The 23,874-nt window shown below is 43.1% G+C and overlaps 1 protein-coding gene across 2 annotated transcripts in view; it reads right to left on the bottom strand.

Moving 5' to 3' along the window:
• SPIDR (scaffold protein involved in DNA repair) overlaps positions 1–18,161 on the bottom strand; it is a 317,639-nt gene extending 299,478 nt beyond the window's left edge. For both annotated transcript variants that reach the window (XM_034762891.1, XM_034762893.1), the window contains exon 1: positions 18,019–18,161. In XM_034762891.1, coding sequence (XP_034618782.1) covers positions 18,019–18,033 — 15 coding nt within the window. In that variant the 5' untranslated portion in view covers positions 18,034–18,161. The remainder of the gene's footprint in view (positions 1–18,018) is intronic.
• Between the last annotated feature and the right edge of the window lie 5,713 nt (positions 18,162–23,874).

Below are 23,874 nucleotides of genomic sequence, written 5' to 3'. Positions count from 1 at the left end.
ATTTCACAGCAGTTTACAAGTTATACTTATTTTTAAGTTACTCATATTCCTATGAATCATTAAGAATTACTCAGACTATCTCTGAATTGGTACATGTGATGCCAGTCAGGAGTCTACTGTAGAGTTAAACGCAGACATAAAACGTTCTTTATTTCAAAACTACAGGAAAAATGTTATAAATCCTACAGCAGGGGTTCCCAAACTTGGTTCATGGCTTGTTCAGTGTAAGCCCCTGGCAGGCCACGAGACACTTTGTTTACCAGAGCGTCCGCAGGTACAGCCGCTTGCAGCTCTCGGCAGCCGCAGTTCGCCGTTCCCGGCAAATGGGAGCTGTGGGAAGCAGTGGCCTGGCCCACGCCGCTTCCTGCTGCTCCCATTGGCCGGGAACCGCGAACTGCAGCTACTGAGGCTTACCCTGAACCAAGTTTGGGAACCCCTGTCCTACAGTATATACCAAGGTGGCCAAACTGTGGCTCTTTTACCATTAAAGTGCGGCTCATGGAGACCCCCCGCCCCGCCCCTCCATTCTCCATCTATCAGACTGGGGGATAGGGGGTGGAAGCTCGGGACTTCTGCCTTGCAGCGGGGTGGTGCAGTAGGGGCTTCAGCCCAGCAGGGCGCACCTGCCAGGGCTCGGGGCTTCAAGAGGAGCGGGGCTGAAGCCCCAACCCCCAGCTCCTGACAGATATGCCCTAGCTCTCAAACTTCTGAAGATTGTCGTATGTGGCTCGCAGGGCCAGTAAGTTTGCCCACCCCTGGTATATAGTATACCAAAAAGGTCATTAGAAGTATATATGCAGCCTTTGACATGTATTTATCTAGCTAGTTCTCATGGCGCCCATAATCATGTATTTAAATGCTTTCCAAAATTCTGAAGTGAACACAATATATCTATCTCTCTTCCCTACAGCCAACAGGGCTTGGATTTATTTATTTTTGTAATTGCTGTATTGTGGAAAGATTACATGTAACAAGTGGGCTTTGCAATTTTTCCTGATGGCAGCAAAGCTCATGATCATCCTGACACTTTCTAGGAGTGAGTTCCAGATTTGCTGAGACAGCAACCCATAAGGTTCTCTCCTGAAGTTGCTATTTACACAGAAAGGAAGCTGTCACAGAAGATCATTATCATTTAAGTGAAAATGTACCCACAGATAATTCTATGGAAGATTTTGAAGATGTGAAGCAAAACTTTCCATTGTGTCCTGGTTCTAAACAGGGAGCCATCACAGAGTGCAGAGCACTAAGCTTACACGCTGAGCAAACACACAGACCACTCTGTTCTAAGCCAGAAACTCACATCAAGATGACTTGAATCTTTCATCTCAGAGCTCAGTCAATCATGATATGCTCCTGCTCCTCCCTCTCCAGGTCCTCACATGTGAAATCCCACAACGATCAATCCTCCTGCTCAATATCTTTATGGAGCCAGCAGAAATGGCACAGGGTCTAAGCCTTCAACTCACACTTAGGACTACCCACATTAGTAAGGATAACATCAGGCCCATAAAATGCTACACTGTGGGCCTGCTTCCATCAACTTAAAGGCAAAACTCCCATTTACTTCAAGGACAGAAGAACAAGACCCTTCATCACTTCACCACGTTGTTGAAGGGGAAAAGGGTTCTCCACATTTATCAACAGGGCTGTGATATTCCCTTCATTTTACACATCCAAACCTCAATATGCATTCTGAAGCCATGATTCTTTCAACCAAGAACTGGACAGCCAGTCACTATCACTCCTTTAATCAGATAGAGTAGCTGCTTTTGTGTAACAAAAGCCACTTTCATTTGCTTCCTAGAACACCTAGCAAGATGAGAGAGACCAGTAACTGAAACCACATAGCAATGCTGAGCACCACGAGTAGCCTGATCTGAGGATTTCACTTTTAATGTGACTAGAAATCAACATGGCATTTCAGGCACAACACATAATGGACTCCTCTACACACAGAAGTTGTACCAGTTTATCTTAAATAATTATAGTAAAACTGGTGCAGCTTTGTTTGTGGACTGTCTTATGTTGATTTAAAAACTAATTATATTGGTTTAGTTTGTGCCATTACCTAGAATAGACATCATCATCCATAAGCCCCGACAAATGCAAATTTTATGCAGCATCACAATATTGGTGTTGGCCAGTAAATAGCAGGAAATCATCTCTTTGTAACAATACTTTTTAAAAGACAGTCAAAGTAATTTTTATACTTTTTGATTACCAAATAGAAATTCTCATCTTCAGCAACAGAAATTTTAGATTAACTGCATTTTGATTTCCCATGTGCTGGAAGACTGTCTGTATTAGTGAATCTTACAAATGCATCCCCAGCTGCGTGAACCTTGGTGTAAAGGAGGCAGGTACCAGCAGTTTCCAGCATTTTACCATAATGGTGAAAAACAGAATCAGCCCCAGCACCCCTGTCTACAGTAAGGCTTCCACAAGTGGAAAGGTCTGTAAGATTTCCTAATGTAGACATGGTTTAAGAGGGATGCAGTTCTGCTGCTTTTCTCAGTCTTATGCTCCTTAGAATAAGTCTATCTAATTGTTACTTTCAATGTTAAAAACAATCTTTTACAGCTAACAAGAAAGAGGATTAGTTATTTTCACAACCCTTTAAACAAGTATATGAACATATTGGTATAAAGTATTATTGGGAAAAAGAAAGTTTGATTTTTGTAGTCCTGATGGCTTCTGGTAATTAGAGAGAAAAAGGTAATCATGGGAAATCAAAATGCAGTTAATCTAAAGTTTCTGTTGCCAAAGAGGAAAATTTCTATTTTTTAATTAAATTCTGTCTCCATGCCATCCTCCCAGCACGAACATTACAATTTACTCAAGAGTTTACAATCAACTGTTTTTGAGATGCCAGATTAAAAACAAAAGCCAAGAAGGGTTTTGTAAAACAGCATTCTTAATCCATTTTTATAACTGAATTTGATGTGCTTTTTATAAAACTAGAGAAAGAGGTACACTGCTTGCTATGAAATGTCTTGGTCACATTGTCCTTGAATTTCTAATTAAGTATCCTGGCACACAGAACCCCTATGCTTTCATCTGATATGTAGCACGGGGGGAAGAAAATAAAAATACAATGGAGTAGGGAAGCTGTAAGAGCAGAAGAAGAAGAGGTGGTTGGTACTTCATGGTTGAGTAGGGAGTAGCATGCAAGAATGAGACTATGCAGTATAACTGCTACTTTATAAAGCATACTCTGCTCTCCCCAGAGAGGTAGTTAGGGTATATGCAGAGGCCATGTCTACAATAGGAAGAAAAGATGTGTTTTAAAACATATACGCTAAAATAGAGAAGGCAAGTTGTAGTTTTAACATGCCAGTTGAGAGAAATCTTAGGGTGCGTCTACACTCCAATAAAAGATCGGAGACACAGCCATAGTTGGCCTGGATCAGCTGACTCGAGCTGGGGCTGCAGGGCTATAAAACTGCAGTGCAGACATTTGGGTCCGGGACCAGGCTCGGAGACCTCTTGCAGGGTCTCAGAGTCCAGGTCCAAATCTCTACACTGCAATTTTATAGCCCTGCAGCCTGAGCCCCACAAGTCTAAGTCAGCTGACCCAGGCCAACCATGGGTCCTTTATTGCGGTGTAGTCATACTGCTCTCTATAGTAGGGCTGACCCTTAACAGCTATCATAGATTAAGATTCATATTGCCCTGTCTACACTAGGGTCTTAACACATATCTTGCTACAAGTTAGTACAACAACTTGTAATTGTTTTAGTTTTGCAGCCCCTGGAATGATCACTAAATTAAAGAGATCTAGTTCCTAGGCCCTCAGAACTCTGCCCAAGGTGTGTGTTATATATATATATATATATGAAAGGCTACAGGACTGGGAAATTTTAATGGTTTTGTTTCTTTCCTCCCCACCCCAGTCTGATTCAGATTTTAAGACAGGTGAAAACAAATGAGAATTAAAATAGTAGTTTAAGAGTCCAGTTTCTCCCTGTTTTCACCCCATTCTAAATATCTGTAACAAAGTTAATCCTGAGGACACATTGTACCCAAAAGAAATACAGCAGCAACAGTGAATTCTCTTATTCTTTAGTCACAAAATTGCAATAAAATTAGTTATTTTTCTCTCTGGCATGAAAATTGGACACATCAATAACGTCTTGCGTAATTTGTGAACATTATGCATAAAGAAACAGAACATCTGGCATGAAAAGTCACTGAATCAGGCTCAAGAGAGCTAAATTTAAAAGACGCAATGTGTTCTTCATAAAATCAAATTTTATTACAGCTCAAAAAATTATGTTAAAAAAATCAGTACAATGAACAGAACTTCTGAAGACAAAAGATGGCCTCTGAATACATACATTAAAAAAAACAGAGAAAGTGCTTATGTTTGATGGCTTTCTTTAATGGAAAATATTTGCTGCCTTCCATTCAGAAAGGCATTCGATTCTGTCTCTGGGATTGTTCCTTCTATTGAAGTAAAAGGTCGTACTGCCATTTATTTAAGTGGAATCATATTCGGTCCCCCTGTGTAACCGATTTAGAAGCTAATCCTGCAGCCATCACTCTTATGATCATTTCCAGTGAGGTAAATGGTCAGCCAGTCTATAAGAGCAAGAACTGAAAATTCAGCAAGTACATAATGATTAAACACAACCAAGTCAGAATGTAATCAGGATCAAGCATGAGGCAGAATGGTTGAATAACCCTTAATATAGAACTCCAATGCTGCTAGTGTCAAAACAAGAACCCAATTCTGCAAACTTTTACTCGTGCCAAGTAAATTGTTAGCAAACAATCCCACTGAAGTTAGCAGAACTACTTGCATAAGGATTACTCAGGCCTTGTCTACACTACCAAGTTTTGTTGCCAAAAACTGCTTTTTGGTGACAAAAAGCAAGAGGTACACACTACAATGGGACTTTTGTAGCAAAAAACGCCCAGTTTTGGTGACAAAAAACTCCCACCCCTACGAGAGACTTGTCTTTTCCCCTCCCTTTATTATCCATAAAGAGTCAGTGTAGACACTGCTGATTGTTTTGTCCACAGAACTGGCTTATGCCAGGATCTCACAATGCCTGCCCTGATTGCTCTGCTCAGTGTTTTGATCTCTGCTACACTCAGGCATGCGCCCCTCCCCTTTCAAAGCTCCTGGAAGTATGTGTGCTGTTCTGTTTGAACAAACAAAGGGCAAATCATTGGAATGCTCCTGTTCTGCACGGCACTAGGAACACAGCAGCAGGCAGACGGGGACAGACTGCTGTGCTGCTTTGCCATTCCTCAGCATGGAGAGCTCACAGAGCTACTCATGATGCTGCTCTCGGAGCTGAGGGGGCTGTAGGAGAACCCACAGAGAAGCCCAAGATGCACAGTGATCAGCTCTTCCTTCCCACAACACTGCACTGTGGGATACATACTCATGGTGCAATGCTCACCCTGTCAATGATGGTGTCCCCAATGTGGACATGATCTGTCGACAGAGGGAGCAAGTGTGAACACCCTTTGTCGCTTTTTGTTTTGTTGACTTTTGGGTGTCGACATAAGTTTTGTTGACAAAACTTGGTAGTGTAGACAAGCCCTCACAGAGTGTCTAATTCTCCCACCTATATTCACTCTGAGTAGTACTTAACTCTGTGAGCTGTCCCACTGAAAAAGTAAGGTAATCACCTTTTCAGTTCTAGTTCCCATAGCCTGACCTTGACTGTGAATAGAAGCAATCAGTCACAGAAGAAAGGATGACAAGATCACCAAAATGAGTGGTCACAGTTTCAAAAAAGTTTAGTACACTGGGTGCTAAGCTCTGTTGAAAACCTTATCTCCAGTTATGAGTGTTGAGCACTTGAAAGTCTGCCTCTGAGCGATTTCAAAAATGCAGCCATCAGGGCCTGATCTTGCAACTCATTATTCTGTTATCAACAGTGACATCAAGAGTTCTCAAAGGGATTACTCATTAAGGAAGGGTAGCAGTCAGGTCCTGAGAGCCATATTTTTGAAAGAGTGCAGAAGCAGACTTTCAAGTGCTCAGCACACATAGCTAGGGACTGGATATTAAGCTTTATTGAAAACTTATGTGCTGAACTCTTTGGAAACTGTGGCTTGTTGTTTTGGTGTCTGATTGGTAGTTAAGCGCTTTTGAAAATTCTAGCTGCAGTTTTGCATACTGAATTTTTCTGACACAAGTTATGGCCTACAAAAGGTGTTACAGGACTGCAGCCATGCAAGGCTAGCCTCTCACTTCTCTAGAAAGGATAACATACAGCTTCCTGGGGATATTCGAGCTAAGTCACTGCACAACCAAGAGGGAATATTGTCAAATTTCAATTTAGCCAATATTTTTTTAAAAAGTTAGAAGCAATGAAAAGTACTACACTGCTCCTGCCCCCATTTGAGTCCCTGTTCTACTAGCCTGTGGTTTTACAATCACATTTTTCTTAAAAATACTTCTCTTGCCATGTTGCTACATCAGGGGTAGGCAACCTATAGCACACGTGCCGAAAACGGCACACGAGATGATTTTCAGTGGCACTCACACTGCCCGGGTCCTGGCCACCGGTCTGGGGGGCTCTGCATTTTAATTTAATTTTAAATGAAGCTTCTTAAACATTTTAAAAACCTTATTTACTTTACATACAACAATAGTTTAGTTATATATTATAAACTTATAGAAAGAGACCTTCTAAAAAACGTTAAAATGTATGATTGGCACGCAAAACCTTAAATTAGAGTGAATAAATGAAGACTCGGCACACCATTTCTGAAAGGTTGCCGACCCCTGTGCTACATGAAAGAGGGGGGGAAAACCCAAACTTTTCAGGACTTTTAGGTTCTCAACTTACTATGGTGTGAAAAATTCCTATCCACATTTGTACAGTGCCCAACATAAGGCCCCAATCCTGATCAAGATCTATGGGCACAGGGCTGGCAATTTCTCAGGAAAAACTAGTTTAACAGAGAGCACTGTAGATACTGTCTTAAACCTGGTTTAAATCAGGAAATCGGGGGAAATAATTGCATCAGTGTCCAAAATGTTCAGCAAGCATGGAATAATTTTTTTCAAACTTTGAATACATCCATTCAAGACTGAAGAACGGAGTCAGTTTACCCACCAAATGAAAGTTGGCCTTCTGCTACAGAATGCTGCATGGCCAAATGGACCTGGACAGGTAGTCTGCAACTCTGCATGCTTCTGATTGCTTAATGTTTCAAGCCTACAACACTGCATTATTGTCATTTTCATATATTCAAAAATGTTTCATTTGTTTATAGAATATTGAAAACTGAAATATGAGTCATGATATGTATAACTTACATGAGAAAATACTCAACCAAACTGTATACAGACATTCTGATGTTCAGTATTATAATTACATATATTAGTTTTATGCCTACTGGGTTTTACTTTTTCTTTGTACAACCCTAAATTAATCTAGAAGTCTTATGTAGCTAATTTGAATGTTTAATTAAAACTAAGCGTAATGTGATGCGCATTAATGAAACAATTTTTAAAATAGAAAATGCCGTAAACTCATACTAATTAGTTCTCATGATTTTACCTAGAAAACTCACCTCTGGTAAATACCATGCCATCCCCGGCATGGTAATATTATATATGTTAAATAACAAACAAACAAAAACAGTAACACATAATATACTGCACCTGCTGTCATAATGCACTAAGTAAACTAACCAGAGGCAAAAAGCGAAAAGATAAGTTATCCTCCCCTCCCAGTTATCTTAGGTGTTGTTTGTAACACTAGTAAGTTTAAATATATTTCAGAGAACTGTGATTTAAAGTTGTTTGTGTCACTTTAAAGTTTGTACCAGAATGAACAAGCTCATAGGGGGAGTGAAGTGATACTTTAGGTATACATAGATTAATGGGGTCTCAATTTTTACCAGGCTATCCAAAAAACAGAATTAAGATCTTGGGAGCCTGAAGATTTAAAATCAATATTTTTGAAGACTATGGTTTTTAAATCCTTTGAAGAGATACAAATTACATAAGAAATTCAATATAGACAACTTTACATACAACAATAGGTTCATAATCTTATTTTGACCACTGAAACCAAGGACTTCTGCCAAATGTAAATTAGACTCCTCAGATGAAGCCATTTCTCAACACATGCTTAAGACCTGACACTGTAAACTTTTACTCATACAGGCAGCCCCAGTGAAATCAATGGGTCACTTGCATAGGTAAGGACTAATTATGCAATCAAGAGTTGGCAGGACTAGGCACTTATGCCCTCACTCGGCAGTGTACAATGAAAGGGCAGCCTACTGCATTTGCAGAGACCCAGTGGAGCTCGCCATGGTTTCATTAGTCGGCACACTCATTTTACAATGCAGAATTGGGGTTTAAGATTGCGGCACCAAGAATTCTACAATCACATCTTCATGTCTGTAAGGCACCTAGAACAATGAAGCCCTTTAAATGCAAAATATTATTATTACTAAATACCAGTGCTGCTTGGGATTTCAAGAGAAAAGTGCTCTCATCTCACCAACAACAAAGTTGTGATGATCATCATCAGATGAGAGTATTTGGATTATATTAATCTGTTTCAAGATAAATATCCTACCGCATGCCCAAAAAGCCATGATTCCACAGACACAAAAAAAGTTATGCTGGGCAAGAAACCATCATTGTTAAAAGGAGATGTGGAAGTGGCAATAAGACAGAAAAAGGGTATATATACAGAATGGAAAAAAGGAGACGTAAATGACAATAAATACAAATTAAAAAAAAATGTAGGCAACAGAGAAGGGAAGGAATAAATGAAATATCAATGGCCAATTGGGTTAAAGATAATAAGAAGGCATTTTAAAAACATATTAGAAACAAGAAAAATCCCAGGTGACAGGTCAAGTATAGATCCATTGCTAAATACAGATAATAAAACTGTAAACAGTGAAGTAGAAAAAGGCAGAAATATTAAATAGCTATTTCTGTTCTGAATTTGGAATGAAGCAAGAGGATGTAACCATCTCATACGATGTGGTGGATGGAATAGAAAGTTTATCATCTGTAACAATGGAAGATATGAGATAGCATCTGTTAAACTTAAACATTTTCAAATCAACAGGCCCTGATAGTTCCTTTAAGACTCTTGAGTGGAAGTTATCTGAGGAGTTCTCTGAACTACTAGTGTTAATTTTTAACAAATCTTGGAAAACGGGGGAACTTCCAGAGGATTGGAGGACTGTCAACGTAGTTCCAATATTTAAAAAGGGTAAAAGGGATGACCCAGGGAACTATAGACAGATTAGCCTGACGTCAATCCCAGATAAAATAATGGGGTGGTTAATTCAGGACTCCATCAACAGAGAATTAGAAGCTAAAATATAATTAATGCTAGCCAACATGACCCCATGAAGGATACATCTTATCACACAAAACTGCTGTGTTTTTGATAAGATTACAAATCTATTTGATAAAGATAACTGATGATACAGTATACTTGGATTTCTCCAAGGCATTTCACTCCATACTATATGACACTCATTAAAAACTTGCATTATATGGAATTAGAGTACACATTAGATGGATTAAAACTGGCTGACAGATCTCAAAATGTAGCTGTTAGTAGAGAGATACCAATTGATAGGGCTGTTTCTAGTAGAGTTCCTCAGGGATTGACTCTTGGTCCAATGACATTTAACAATTGTATCAATTATCTAGAGGATACAAAATCTTTGCTGGTAAAGTTTACAGATGATAAAGATAGCAGAGTAGTAAATAATGAGGACGACAGGTTACTGTTACAGAATTATCTGAATTGCCTGGTTAATGGTCACAATCCAAAAAAATTAATTTTAATACAGCCAAATGCAAAGCAATACATTTGGGCATCAATAACACAGGTTATACTCACAGGATACTACCTTAGAAGCAATAATTCAGAGAAAGATTTAGGTGTCAGAGATAATCATCTCAGCAAGAGCTCTCAGAATTATACTGTGGTAAAAAGAGTTAGTGCAATCCCTGTACATATAAAAGTATATCAAGTACAATGCCCTGGTACGAAGCATTGGTAAGAACACTGAGTCCAGTTCTAAGATCCATGTTTCAAGAAGGATGTGGGTATACTGAAGATAATTGAAAAGAAGGCCACAAAAATTATCCAGGGGCTGTAAAACAAGCCTTATGATGTGAGGTTTAAGGAGCTCAATTTATTCAGCTCATCAAAAGAAAGATGAGAGGTGATTTGATCACTGTGTAGCGGTACTTACAAGCTGAAAAACACACCTGACAGTGGGAAGCTTTTCAATGTTGCTGACAAGATCCAGTGGCTGGGAGTTGAAGTTAGACAAATTTATCCTTGAAATAAGATGCAATTTCCTAGCTGAGGGTAATTAAACATCGGAACAGCTCACCAAGGGAGTGGTTGGCTCACCATCATACAATCTTTAAGATAGGACTAGCTATCTTTGTAAAAGACTGCTTTAATAGAACTCTGGGAGAAATTCTATGAGGTTTGTGTGCAGGGAGTCAGGCTAGATGTTCATGGTGGTCTTATCTGGCCTTGTAATTCATGACTCTACAAGTTCCCTTCCTTCATGGGCCCTGGGAAGAACAGAATTGCCCACTGTGCCTGAGTATGTCCATAAAACTTGCAATTCTTCATTAAGATAATGACTACGTTTTAGTCACAAATATTTTTAGTAAAAGTCATGGACAGGTCACGGTCAATAAACAAAAATTCATGGCCCGTGACCTGTCCATGACTTTTACTAAAAATACCCCTGACTAAAACGTGGGGGGGGGGGGAATTGGGGGAGGCACCACAGTGCTGATGAGAGGGGCGTAGGTGCTTGGGGGGGTGCCATGGGTGCTGGTGAGGGGGCACAGGTGCTCAGGGGGAGGGGGGCGAGTCGCAGCCTGGGGGGCGCCGCAGATGCTGGGCTGGGCTCCCTACCCAGCTCCTGGAAAGCGGCGACTGCAGCTCCCTAGCTCCAGTTGCTTCTTCCGCTCTGCCCCGGTTCTGCAGCTCCAATTAGATCTAAGGGAGCTGAGAGAGGGGAGCCCCCCCTCAAGGTAAGCACCACCCCACACCCCAAGCCCTGACCCTCCCACACCCAAACTCCTGTTGCTGGGGGGCAAAGCCACCCCCCCCCCCGAGACTGCCCCAGCAGCAGCCAGTGCACCTGGCCCGGGGGCTGCCTGAGCTGCTCAGGCGGCTCCTGGGCCAGCCGCACAGGGCTGCTGCAGAAGACACGGAATCCATGACAAACACAGAGCCTTAACTGTAATCAAATCTCATGCTTCATCTGGTCACTTGCAGGGGACACAAAGGGTACGTCTATACTTACCTCCGGGTCCAGCGGTGAGCAATCGATCTTCTGGGTTCGATTTATCACGTCTTGTCTAGATGCGATAAATTGATCCCGGAAGTGCTCGCCGTCGACACTCCTGCTCCGCGAGAGGAGTACGCGGAGTCGACAGGGGAGCCTGCCTGCCGCGTCTGGACCCGCGGTAAGTTCGAACTAAGGTACTTCGACTTCAGCTACGTTATTCACGTAGCTGAAGTTGCGTATCTTAGCTCAAAGTGGGGGGTTAGTGTGGACCAGGCCAAAGGATTTTTTTCACCCAATGCACAATTGTCCAGATGTAACTAGGTTGCTTTGTTTGTCTCCATCTCCTCCCAACCCTCCCACCCTCCTCTGAAGCATCAGAGATCGTCCACAGCTGGAGAGAGGACACCAGAAGGGGTGGACCAGTACTCTGAAGTTGTACAGAGAGTTGTCAGCAGTTAATTCACCCGTGAGAACTTCGGGAGCTCTGTTGATGGAAGAAGCCCTCCTGTTGACACAGCACTATCTATGCTGGGGTATAACCACGTTGCTCAGTGGTGTGGATTTTTTACACCCACAAGCAATGTAGTTATACCAACGTAAGTCTACAGCGTGGACCTGGTCTAACCAAAGTATTTGGTCTTAATATTGAGATAGCTGGGCAAAATGTAATTGCTTGAGATAGATCTAGTCTGAGCTCCTGTATAACAGTCTTTGCTGGCCTTAAACCCTATGAAACTATGAGTTTGGAATAATTACAGTTTTAGATTGTACACGGGATATCCAGGTCACTGTTTTATAAACAAAAATTTAATTAAATTATCTTAAATGTTAAGTGCCTAAATCTTCTCTCTCTCCCTCCCCCCATCCTTAACCGGGAATAAATATTCCAATAGAAGTCCTTCCCAAATTCATAGCAGCAATGTCTGTATTAAGGACCAAATATTTTATAAAATCTAGATACAATCCACCAGTACTTTGTAAGGTCTGAAGCCCTTTTCTGCAGTAAGCAGCAGCAGCCGCAGTAGGACAGCGGCAGCCATAAGCTAAGAAGCAGAGTCACATCCTCACATTGCATCAAAACAATGTGATATCGGGGTGTTAAGGCGGCGCTCCCGTCCGAATGGCATCCACCATCACCAGATAAAGAAACAGCTCTTAAGATGGTTAAAGAAAACGTTGTTTGATTGTATTCCGTCTGGCAAGGAACCACTTATCAACAGTCGTGATTATGAAGTCTATACTCCTATTGTTTTGCCTTTATGACCCCTACTTCTCTATGTTTTATCTGTATGGTCTCTGTCTGATTCTTTCATTGTTTGTCTGTTGCATAACTAATTTTGCGAGATTTAATTAAACTAAGGTGCCGCGCAATCATGAGTTAAAGAATCGTTTTGTAGTGGGCTAGGAGTGGTGAAAAATACAATCTTGTGGTATTTTAGTTTTAAATGATTGGTTAAGGTATAGCTAAGGAGGACACAAGTTTTAACTATATAAACTTGGGTCCAAAAGGAAGTTCTTTGAAACCTAACTCCAGGACACAGCCCAAGATCAAAGCTGTTAGACTTCAACACCCTGGCAATCACACTGTGCAGAAGCTGGTGCCCTGGATGATCTAATCTTGACTGGCCACCAAGAAAAGTTTGTCTGCCTTATTGGGAGTGGTGAGCATTGTAAGCGTAGCGAGCGTATTCCGTTTTGGTAACTGTTAATAAATAGAGGTTATGGATATTACCGTGTAAGGCTCTTTCATTGGTAAAAGGACCTGCAAACTGCAGAAGATTACGCCCTGAGCCCTAGGAACTGGATAAGGGCAGGTGCCTTTTGCCCTGAGCCCTAGGTACTAAGAAAAGGTAGGGGTGCCTAAATTAATTAACCAGGTTATGCCCTGATCCCATGAAAGGGTAAAGGTAGGGTGCCCTGTGCAGGTCACAACTTAAGATCACCAGAATACCTTCAGAGTTAGAAGAGACCTTTGATGTTGGGAGTGGGAGGGGAAGATGGGAGGGAAGCAAAACTAAAACTCTAGTATGGCAGTTAATCTGCACACCTTTATTTTCCCCTTGGTGCCCAAAACCCACACACACAAGCACACAATACAGTGCATGAGGCTAAAAATAGAGTACCAGTGGGTTTCTGAAAAGGAATTAACTTATCAAAACTACCAACTATTAATAAAAAAATTGTTTTTCCTCAAACTCAACTGCAAGGTTGCATCTTAAGCCCTTCCAGAATAGTCAAAATTTTGTTTTCCAGATGAATGAAACTATTGCCCTTGCTCTTAGAACAGCCTCCCTGTTATTGTGTGCCATCCACCCTTCCTTAGCTCTTTATTTAAAATCTATTTCATTCCATCCTCTATTTCATTCCATCACTGATCAATTATGGTCTGACCTCCTGCATAACACAGGCCATAAACTTCCCTGAATTAATTCCTGTTTGAACAAGAGCATCTCCTTCAGAAAAACATCCAATCTTAATTTAAAAGTTTCTAGTGATGGAGAATCTACCACTCATGTCTTATGTCTAGTGAGAATTTGCCTAGCTTCAACTTCCAGCCTTTGGATTGTGTTATACCTTCCTCTGCTAGGTTGAAGAGACCATTTGTAAGGCTACGTTTATGTCACAGAGGTCATGGAAGTCACAGAATCCATGACTTCCAGAGACCTCCCTGAAATTCTCTGCTTCAACCCCAGGGGCTGCAGGACTTTGGAGCTGGCAGCCAGCGGGGCCCTGGCAGAATTCCAGCGACAGGCTAGGACTATAACACCGTTTAAAAGAGAACTGGATGAATTCATGGAGGTGCAGTCCATTAATGGCTATTAGCCAGGATGGGTAAGGAATGGTGTCCCTAGCCTCTGTTTGTCAGAGGATGGAGATGGATGGCAGGAGAGAGATTACTTGATCATTGCCTGTTAGGTTCACTCCCTCTGGGGCACCTGGCATTGGCCACTGTAGGTAGACAGGATACTGGGCTAGATGGACCTTTGGTCTAACCCGGTACGGCTGTTCTTATGTTCTTATGACAGCTGACAGACTCCTAAGGTGTCCCTCCTCAGGGTTCCATCGACAGACGACAGCCTCGCATGGAGGGAGGGGAGGGGGCCACCTCGGGTGAGCGGCTGGGGGTGTCCCATTTTGTCTTTGGTAAATATGATCACCCTGCAGCTCCCAGCTGCTGTGGGCGCAGGGTAAACCGGCCCCACACTCCCAGCCACCACGGTGGTGGGGAAAACCATGGAACCAAACTTCACAAACAGGTCACAGCTTCCATGAATTTTTGTTCATTGCCTGTGACCTGTCTGTAACTTTTACTAAAAATAACCAAGACAAAATCTTAGCTTTAACCATTATTAATTTTCTGTTCCCATGTACCTTCCTAAAGACTGATCAAGTCACCCCTTAACTATCTCTTTATTCAGCAGACTGTAAACAGCATGTTCACTGTAAGACATTTTCCAATTTTTTAATCATTCTCATAGCTCTTCTCTGAACCCTTTCCAATTTACTGTAGAATGATAAAATGAAGTAATTGACATTTATTGTGAATGTCATGTTATATATAATCATTGTATGCTAAATAGATTTAGACTGTAGAAGTATAAGATTGATTAGTAGTTAGATATCTAATACACTTATCACTTCTAAGTAAGTAGAGCTGAAATGCAAGGCCTACAAGTAAGGCCTGTAAGATTTTGGCTTAGCAATACTAGGCCATAGGTTTAAGAAATGCTTGACATAAGTAAGCAACCAAAGAATGACCCTATGCCACAGAATTATGGGAATAGATGTATTACTAGTGGCATTTTGAAAAATTAGCCACAAGATTTATTTTAGATCACAAAATGCCCTAGAGGCACATTTTTTTCTAACATGTGCCTTAGTGGCAGGATACAGGTTGTCTGTCAATGCTAATAAGTATAAAAGGAACTATACACAACATATGAAAAATAGGGTACCTCAATATTCTTGGGGGGACACAATACAAATAAAGTAAAAGAAGGTGGACACCTTCATGCACATGCACCAACTGTTCGGTATAGTCAGAATCACAAGATAAAAGAGGGCTTCCAAACTAAGTAAAATGAGTTCCCTGTGGGAAAAAAAAAAATCTAGCAGGAACCATGCCCCTACTGATTAATTGGTAAGGCAGTCATCAGACCTTAAGAGTATCACTAAGGATGTGTAACTAAGGATGTGAGTATAACTATATTTGTAACTTTTGTATAGTACTTAATAGGATTTCTATACGCTTGGGTAATCATAACCTTATCGTAACTTTAATAAAATTAATAAAACAGACTAGACCTGGTACTTATAAATGTATGTGTGGTCACTATCCTCAGTCTTTATGCGTTCCTAGCAGGGGTGGCTCTATGTTTTTTGCCGCCCCAAGCACGGCAGTCAAGCGGGCCTTCGGCAGCATGCCTGCAGGCGGTCCACCAGTCCCACGCTTTTGGCGTACCCGCCGCCGAAGCGCCACCGAAGCCACAGGACCAACGGACCTCCCGCAGGCATGCCGCCGAAGGCTGCCTGACTGCCGCCCTCACAGCGACCGGCACGCTGCCCACCGTGGTTGCCGCCCCAGGCACGTGCTTGGAGCGCTGGTGCCTGGAGCTGCCCCTGGTTCCTAGCGTCTCTAAATCTGAAGGAGGTAGCAGAAGTGACTTTCACTCTGTTGAGCTTGATACTGTAGCCACCAGAGTTGAACCCACAATGGTGTAATACAGCATTACTAAATTCACTTTAAATAAAATTTAAGGGTACATTACCAACCTCCTACTTTGTTGACATCAAAACTGGACACAACATCCAAACAGAAATCACGCCAATGCCAATACAGAGAAAATATACTCTTTCTAGGCCTACTTAATATTATCCTATTAATACATCCAAGAATTGCATTAGCCCTCTTGGCCACAACCAGAGAGAGAGGCTGGAAATGTGAAGAACTATATTAAAATTCCAGAAGAGAGACCTATAGCTGGAGAGTTTTTTGCAAGGTTTTAGCTTCCGGATGAATGATATTCTGTCCTGTAAGAATTTTTTTTTTCTGTGGATTCCAATAAAAGAAAAGAAAATCCACTCAGGTGGTTAGTGAGCACTGCAGTTTTCTAGACCTAAACATGGGAACAGTCAGCTTCCACACAGAGGGCCAGGGAAATGTTACAAGACTTGTTTATTATGATGGGGAAAAGTATTAACCTGGACACCTATGCGGGGTTGGGGGGGACAGGAGAAGACTGTCTGCTATTTGGACATGATCATTAAGTACCTCTGAAAGGAACATATAGTACAGCAGTTCTCAAACTGTGGGTCAGGATCCCAAAGTGGGTCACAACCACATTTTAATGGGGTCACCAGGCCTGACTTAGACTTGCTGGGGCTCGGGGCTGAAGCCTGAGGGATTCAGCCATGGGTGGCAGGATTCATGTTACAGGCACCTGGCTGGGACTGAAGCCCTTGGGCTTTGGCTTTGACCCCTTCCCCACCCAAGGCAGTGGGGCTTGAGCTTTGGCTCCCGCACCCGGGGCAGTGGGAATTAGGTGGACTCAGGCTTCGGTCCCCCCTCCTGTGGTCTTGTAGTAGTTTTTGTTGTCAGAAGGGGGTTGCGGTGCAATGAAGTTTGAGAACCCCTGATATAGTAGAACCATCATTTTCAGGCAAAATGCTGTTACACTTTGGCTATGCCAGGGGTTCTCAAGCTGGGAGTTGGGACCCCTCAGGGGGTCATGAGGTATTACATGGAGGGTCACAAGCTGTCAACCTCCACCCCAAACCTCACTTTGCCTCCAGCATTTATAATGGTGTTAAAGTGTTTTTAATTTATAAGGGGGGAGGGGGGGGAGTCGCACTCAGAGACTTGTTATGTGAAAGGGGTCACCAGTAAAAAAATTTGAGAGACACTGGGCTATGCCAACGGCATTAGCAGCATATTGGGACAGCCGGTCAGTTGTTTTCCAATTCCGCAAACACTTCTGCATGTGCTTAACTTTAGGCCCACACACAGACACCATCTGAAACTGAAGTTAAAGTTAAGCACGTGCACATTTGCACAAGTATGGTGTCTGTTAATGATAATGCCATGATCAGAATTCAGGGGGCCATGGCTCCAAGTTCTCTTGTAAAACCACTCTACAACTTATCAGAGGTTAACAGTAAGCATAGGCACTGCAAATGCCAAAGATCCCACAACAGCTAGGGTTCTTCACTTTTGTCCACCATCCCTCTCTAAAGACAAATATGCTGCAGGCAGCTAACACAGTAATAGCCAGCTCTTGCCTACTGCTTTTCTTCTGTAGATCTCAAAGTGCTTTACAAAGGACATCAGCATCTTTATCCCCATATTACAAATGGGGAAACTGACAGGCGTGCATGCCCTGTGTATAAGACGTTCAAATAGCAAACAATGCTTTCTCTTCTCTTCCTCTGGAGGGGGTCCACGCTGAGCTGCCCATGCAATTTAGCTCCCCCTGGATCTTTAATATTTGTATTTCACCAGCCCCGTACACCCTGTGCACCAAAGCTCCCTTATGTACCTAGGGGCCCCCTATACAACAAACCAATAACGGTACCGAATGAGGCCCACTGTGCTAGGCGCTGTACAAACGGAAGCTAACATGGCCCTGGCGCCAGATCACTGCGAGACTGACTCCAGTCCTCCCTCGCCCTCCCTCAGGGCCCCGGCACGGAGGCCCCGCGGCCGCCCCGCACAACTCGCGCTCTCACGCCGGCCGGTAGTACCTTCCTACTAGGCATAGCTCCCCCGGCCCCTTACGCTGCAAAAGCCGCTCCCTTGCCACGTGACAGGGAAGCCCCGGAAGGGGGCGCGGGGAGCCCGAACTCCAGTCCCCGGGCTGAAGGCGGGGCCTGCGCCTTTCCTACCACGCCCCCTCCTTTCCAGTTTGGCGCCGCGACACAACGGCTTCTGATTGGATAGGCGGGCCGGGATACGCGTGACGTAACAAAGGAGGCAGGCGTTCGTTTTACGTTTGACAGTCCGCTGCGGAAACCGAGCGACCGGAGATCGGTCGTGCCTTTTACCCTCTTACTTAGTTTGCGCATGCGCAGTTTGCGCACGGTGCGCGGTTGTTGGCGTAGGGGACGGGGTCTGCTCGCCCTGCCCAGGCGGTGCTGTGGCAGAGGCAAAGGACACCCCAGCGAGGCTGGAGGCGGCACATCGCGCAGGGACCGGGCCTGTACTGCCCCCTACAGGCCGTTGGCGCCGGGCTCCTCCGCGCCGCCCCTGCCCCGCGGGAGCGGGTAGAGCCCCCGTTTCTGGCGCCCGGCCGGTGTATCAGCACAAACTGCTCTCGCTCCCGTTTCTGAACCCAGTTGCAAAAGGGGAGGGTTGTGTTTCGTGCAGATACACAGGCCGCTCGCTTTATTTCTTACAGGGTTAAATAATCTGTTGGGCACCTGGGCTTTGCAGCTCCTGCCTAACCCAAGGCCACGCCCTGTGCGGCCCGCAGAGCGGCTGGGGCGGTGAGCCTGACCGCAGTCACAGGATCGCTTGGCTTGGCTGAGTTTTACGGGAGATCTGTTTCCAAAACCAGATTTTTGCAAAAGGAAGTGATTATATGATTGTGATGGAACGTACCTGTGTTCACACCCTACACGCTATTGTAATTTTTGTACAAGGTATCTCTTGGGAGGGATCATTTAAAAGCTCATAACTTGCTGATCAATAATAGCATGGCAAAATGCATGTAGCAGTGTTATAGGTGAAGCTATAAACATAGGCTGAGATCATGATAAAAATATGTTTTTCAGAGATGTAGGGAGAGTGGCCAGATCAATTCCTCAGAAACCAAGGGCAGGCTGATGACTACTACCTTGTAAGTGGCTCTTGTTTTCCATCTTAATAAAGAAACAGCATGGAGTTCCCTTCCACACAGACTCCCTGTCACCTTGCTCCCAGTTGGCAATGCTTCTCAGAGGGGGGGATAGGACTATAAAAGTAAGGGACAGACTCCCCAAGAAACCCCTCTCTTGGCCCACTCTGAAACCTGTAGCTGAAAGGACAAAGGACTGGGAGAGGGGTCTTGACCTAAGAAACTTGGTCAGTAACACTGCTGAAAGCATGCAGTGAGAAAACTTTAACATAGTTAAATTAGGCACCTGTTGAGTTTTATCTTTATTTTTCTTTTAACCATTTCTGATTTTATGCCTCACTACTTGTATTTACTTAATCTGAATCTTTGTAGTTAATAAACTTGTTTTATCTAATCCAGTGTGTTTAAATTGAAGTGTCTGGGAAACTCCATGTTGAGTGGCAAGTTGTATCTGCATATTCTTCCTTTTAAAGGACTGACAGACCTTATACAACCTGTATTGTCCAGGAGAGGCCTAGGCACTACAGTAGCTGCTCATTAGTCTGGCTTGTACCCTGGTATATCACAGTTTTATTGAACTTTGATCAGGTTTGTTGCCATCCCTTTCCTAGTGCAGAAGTGTCCATGTGACATCACACCAACCATTGTCTTAAGAACTAATTTGTTGACAGTAGAAAGGTCATGCAGAACGAATTGTCTGTCTCTTTGGAGTAATCCCACTTTAGGTTAAGGCACACTAATGGGATACTATTGAGGAATGCTACTACCAGAACTCTGTTTCCTGTAGAGATAGAGAACTTCAGTCTCTATAAAAGTATGTCTACAGGGCAAGTGGGGAGTGTGATTGCAGCACATGTAGACATATATTATTAAAGCTAGTTTATGTAAGAACAGCCATACTAGTTCAGACCAATGGTCTGTCTAGCCCAGTATCCTGTCTGCTGACAGAAGCATCAAAGGGAATGAACAGAACAAGGCAATTATCAAGTGATCCATCCCATCTTGTCCAGGTCCAGCATCTGGCACTCAGAAGCTTAGTGACACCCAGCCCATGGGATTGCTTCCCTGACCATCTTGGCTAATAGCTATTGATGGACCAATCCTCCATGAATTTCTTTTTAGTTGTTTTTTTGTTTATTTGTTTTTAAACCCACTTATAGGTTTGGCCTTCACTACATTCCTTGGCAATGTGACTAGTTTGGAATGTGAGGCTGTGACCATACACTTCCCAGTTTATGGCTGGCCTCTGCTGCTTAGCCGAAGGCCTTAGCCCAAGAACCAGGCCTCAGACTGTCACAGTAAGAGAAGGCCCTTACACAGACAGACAGTGATTTTGATTCTCTCTTTTATACCTCTATAACTATCTAAGTGATAAGAATGCACCTAAATTCTTAAAGTATAGGCCTTTACAGACAGGCCTGAATATCTATATCCTAACATACTCCAGGGCTGGAACACCCATGGAAAAAAAAAGTAGTGGGTGCTCAGCACCCAGTGGCAGCCCCACAGATCAGCTCCTCTTCCCCGCACCTCCCCAGCACCACCCACCTGGGCCCCGCCAATCAGCTCTTCCCCTCCCTCCCAGCACCTCCCGCCTACCTGATCAGCTGTTCAGCAGCGTGCAGGAGAGGTAAAGGGAGGAACAGAGGCAGAGCAGGGGGTCGGCGCGGAATGGGGATCCAGCACACCCCCAGGAAAAGGCAAAGTTGGCACCTCTGTCCCCTCTTGATGTGTTGTTCATAACAGTAAAATTCATAATGTTCTCACACTTCTGTAATCCAGCAGCACTTCCCTTCCATATAGGGAATCTGCAGATTGATATATCACTGAGAGCGTTTGTCAAAGTGATCTGCTTTGATACACAAAAAAGTATTGTTACTGCATTGTAGAGCTGCATTCAACTATGCCTGCTGATACTAGACTTCAGGAAAACATTTGTTTTTTCAAACAAACAATGGGAAAGGTCATCCCCCAGCTCCATGCATAGATGGAACCTTACACTGAGCTCTTACCCTTCTGTGCCGAAGAAACCTAGCAACAGGAGAGGGTCTCGGAGTCTGGGCTCCAGCTGGAGCCCGAACACCTACTGCTCTTTTTAGCCCCATAAGCCCAATCAATTGACCCAGGCTCTGAGATTCAGTGCCATGGAGTTTTCTTTGCAGTATAGACACACCCAAAGAGACCCTATGTGAGTACAGAGACCCTGGGGGGCTAGGGGAAGAAGGCTGCAGTATGTGCAAAGAACATCACAATCACAATGTCCCACCTCCTGTACTATAGAGATTCTTCAAAAAGAAATAAGTATGAATCTGAATTCTCTTTTCTACTGATCTTCTCCTCCAATGGTCCCAGGGCAGTCACACCTACAGGGAACTTTCCTCCCCTACAACTGCACCCCCGATAGCAGTTTTACTTCAAGAGGGTAATCCAGGCCAATGCCTTCTTTCTGTTTGTTTTATGTACTTAATTTTGTTAATATTATAAGCAATAAAATCCAAGTAATGTCATATGTAGAACATCTGCTAAAACAAAACAAAAACAAAACAAAAAACCAGAAGAGGAGAGAGTATATTAGACCATAAGAGGAACTTATTAGAAAAAAAATCCCACATGTTCAAAACAAAAGGCCTTGTTGCTTTTAAAGTAAATTAATGTTGTATAGAGCAGTGTTTCCCAAACTTGGGATGCCGCTTGTGTAGGGAAAACCCCTGGCGGGCCGGGCCAGTTTGTTTACCTGCCCCATCCGCAGGTCCAGCCGATCGCAGCTCCCACCGGCTGCGGTTCACTGCTCCAGGCCAATGGGAGCTTCTGGAAGCGGCGGCCAGTACGTCCCTCGCCCGCGCCGCTTTCCACAGCTCCCATTGGCCTGGAGCAGCGAACTGCGGCCAGTGGGAGCCGCGATTGGCCAGACCTGCGGACGGGCAGGTAAACAAACCGGCCCGGGCCACCAGGGGCTTTCCCTACACAAGCGGCATCCCAAGTTTGGGAAACACTGCTATAGAGGAATGGAGAAGGAATGGTATGTCTGGCAGCCTCACAGAGCTCTTTAAAAAGGTTTCTAACATTGGAACTTTTTTTTTTTTTTTGCAAGTTCACTAGGAAGCTCATTAAAAATAAACATTCTTAAGTTCAGTTTGGAAGGCCATCATTAATGTGATTAGCCACAATATTTTGTAGGAAACAAAGAACATGCTACATTTAATTACATACACCTATCCATGCATATCCTGGTCTAGATGGCATTTCATGTCTGCTGTTTACCTGATTTACCTGAAATAATAGCTTCATCATACGTTCAAGATCAGAGATGAGACAAAATAAAGGGCACCTGCCACTGCACAGTGAAAATTATATATATTTCACATTTTGTATTTTAACTGATATTTTTAAGGGAAACACAAATTAAAATGTAAATTCCTCTTAGCAAAAAAAACCCATGTCTTTAGTGGAGTTCACAGGGAATAGCAATTAATTTTCCATGATGCACTAAGTGAATAATACTTTGCAATCCATATGTAAATGGTACATGACTTGTGAGGAAACAACTAATTACTTTATATAAAAAATAAATGTTGAGAAGGGGTCATAAACTATTCAGACTGAATTTGTTACTACAGACTGAACAAATTTGTATCTGATTCAAATGTAGTTTAGGGATTCAGTTTTACATGCTTCTAAAGTTATAGCTCTTAAATGTTTCCAAAATATAAGAACTGACACTTTGTACTGAGTACCAGACCTTTACTAAATGGAGTAAGTATTATAAATAATTTATATTGAAATTATTAAATTGTGATTAATTTAAACAAAAATATATTTCATAGAGTATATTCCATACGAGATATCAAAATATTTTTGAATTACTTTTAAAGGATCTGCACATTTAGCAAAGGATTTCGTCGTTTTTTGCCTCAGTAAAGATTGAAGCGTTGCAAAACTCCAAGTAATTTCAGTGGAAGGATGTTCAGTACCCAAGGAAAAAAAATAATGATTAGGACTTCAGAATTTGTCCCGCAGTATTAGTGACAGGTGGATGTTTATGACTATTTCTTGCAATGGATGTCCCTGAAGCAGTACATTTGTGTTGCAGTCTTTGTTCTTTGAGTAATTGCACAAGTACATTCCACTCTTGTTGTGTGCTTGCCCTGAGTACAGTTGTCAGAAATTTTTCCCTCTGTGGTAGCCTCTGGGGCAGTTCAAGCACCCTCTCTTGCCGCACACCACTGTGTGCACGTATAAAGGATAAAGCTGCCCCAATTCCCCACAGTTCCTTCTTACTGATGGTTGTTAAAAATCAGTTTGACTTGCTTCAGCAAGTTCTCTATGCATCTAGTTGTATATAGTTACCTGTTTGAGTAGTTTTTAATGCTAGTTAATAGGTAAGTTTTTTGTATAGTAAAAGTTAGTTTCTCAGTTCCCCAATGTTGGGATTCAATTTGTTGGTACTGAGGAATGCCTCTGTCACTGCATTTCAAGCCCTTGGGCACGTGGGGCTCAGGCTAAACAGCCCCTTAATTGCAGTGTAGATATTCAGGCTCCGGCTGAAGTCCAGGCTCTAGGACCCTGTGAGGTGGAAGGGTCCCAGAACTCGGCCCAATGTCTACACTGCAGTTTCTTTTGATGGAGGCTTCTCTGAGATTACCTTCAGAGCTTTCTCAGTCAGGAAGGGTACCCAGCACTCTGGCTTCTGTGAGAAATGCCTGTCTGATGTTGTCTGAGTCCCAGCACCATTGTTCCTCCCCAGCACCCAGGAAGAAACAAGGCT

This window comes from Trachemys scripta, chromosome 2 (genome assembly GCF_013100865.1).
Source record: "Trachemys scripta elegans isolate TJP31775 chromosome 2, CAS_Tse_1.0, whole genome shotgun sequence".
Classification (NCBI taxonomy): Eukaryota; Metazoa; Chordata; order Testudines; family Emydidae; genus Trachemys; species Trachemys scripta.
This window is presented reverse-complemented; position numbering and strand designations above follow the sequence as displayed.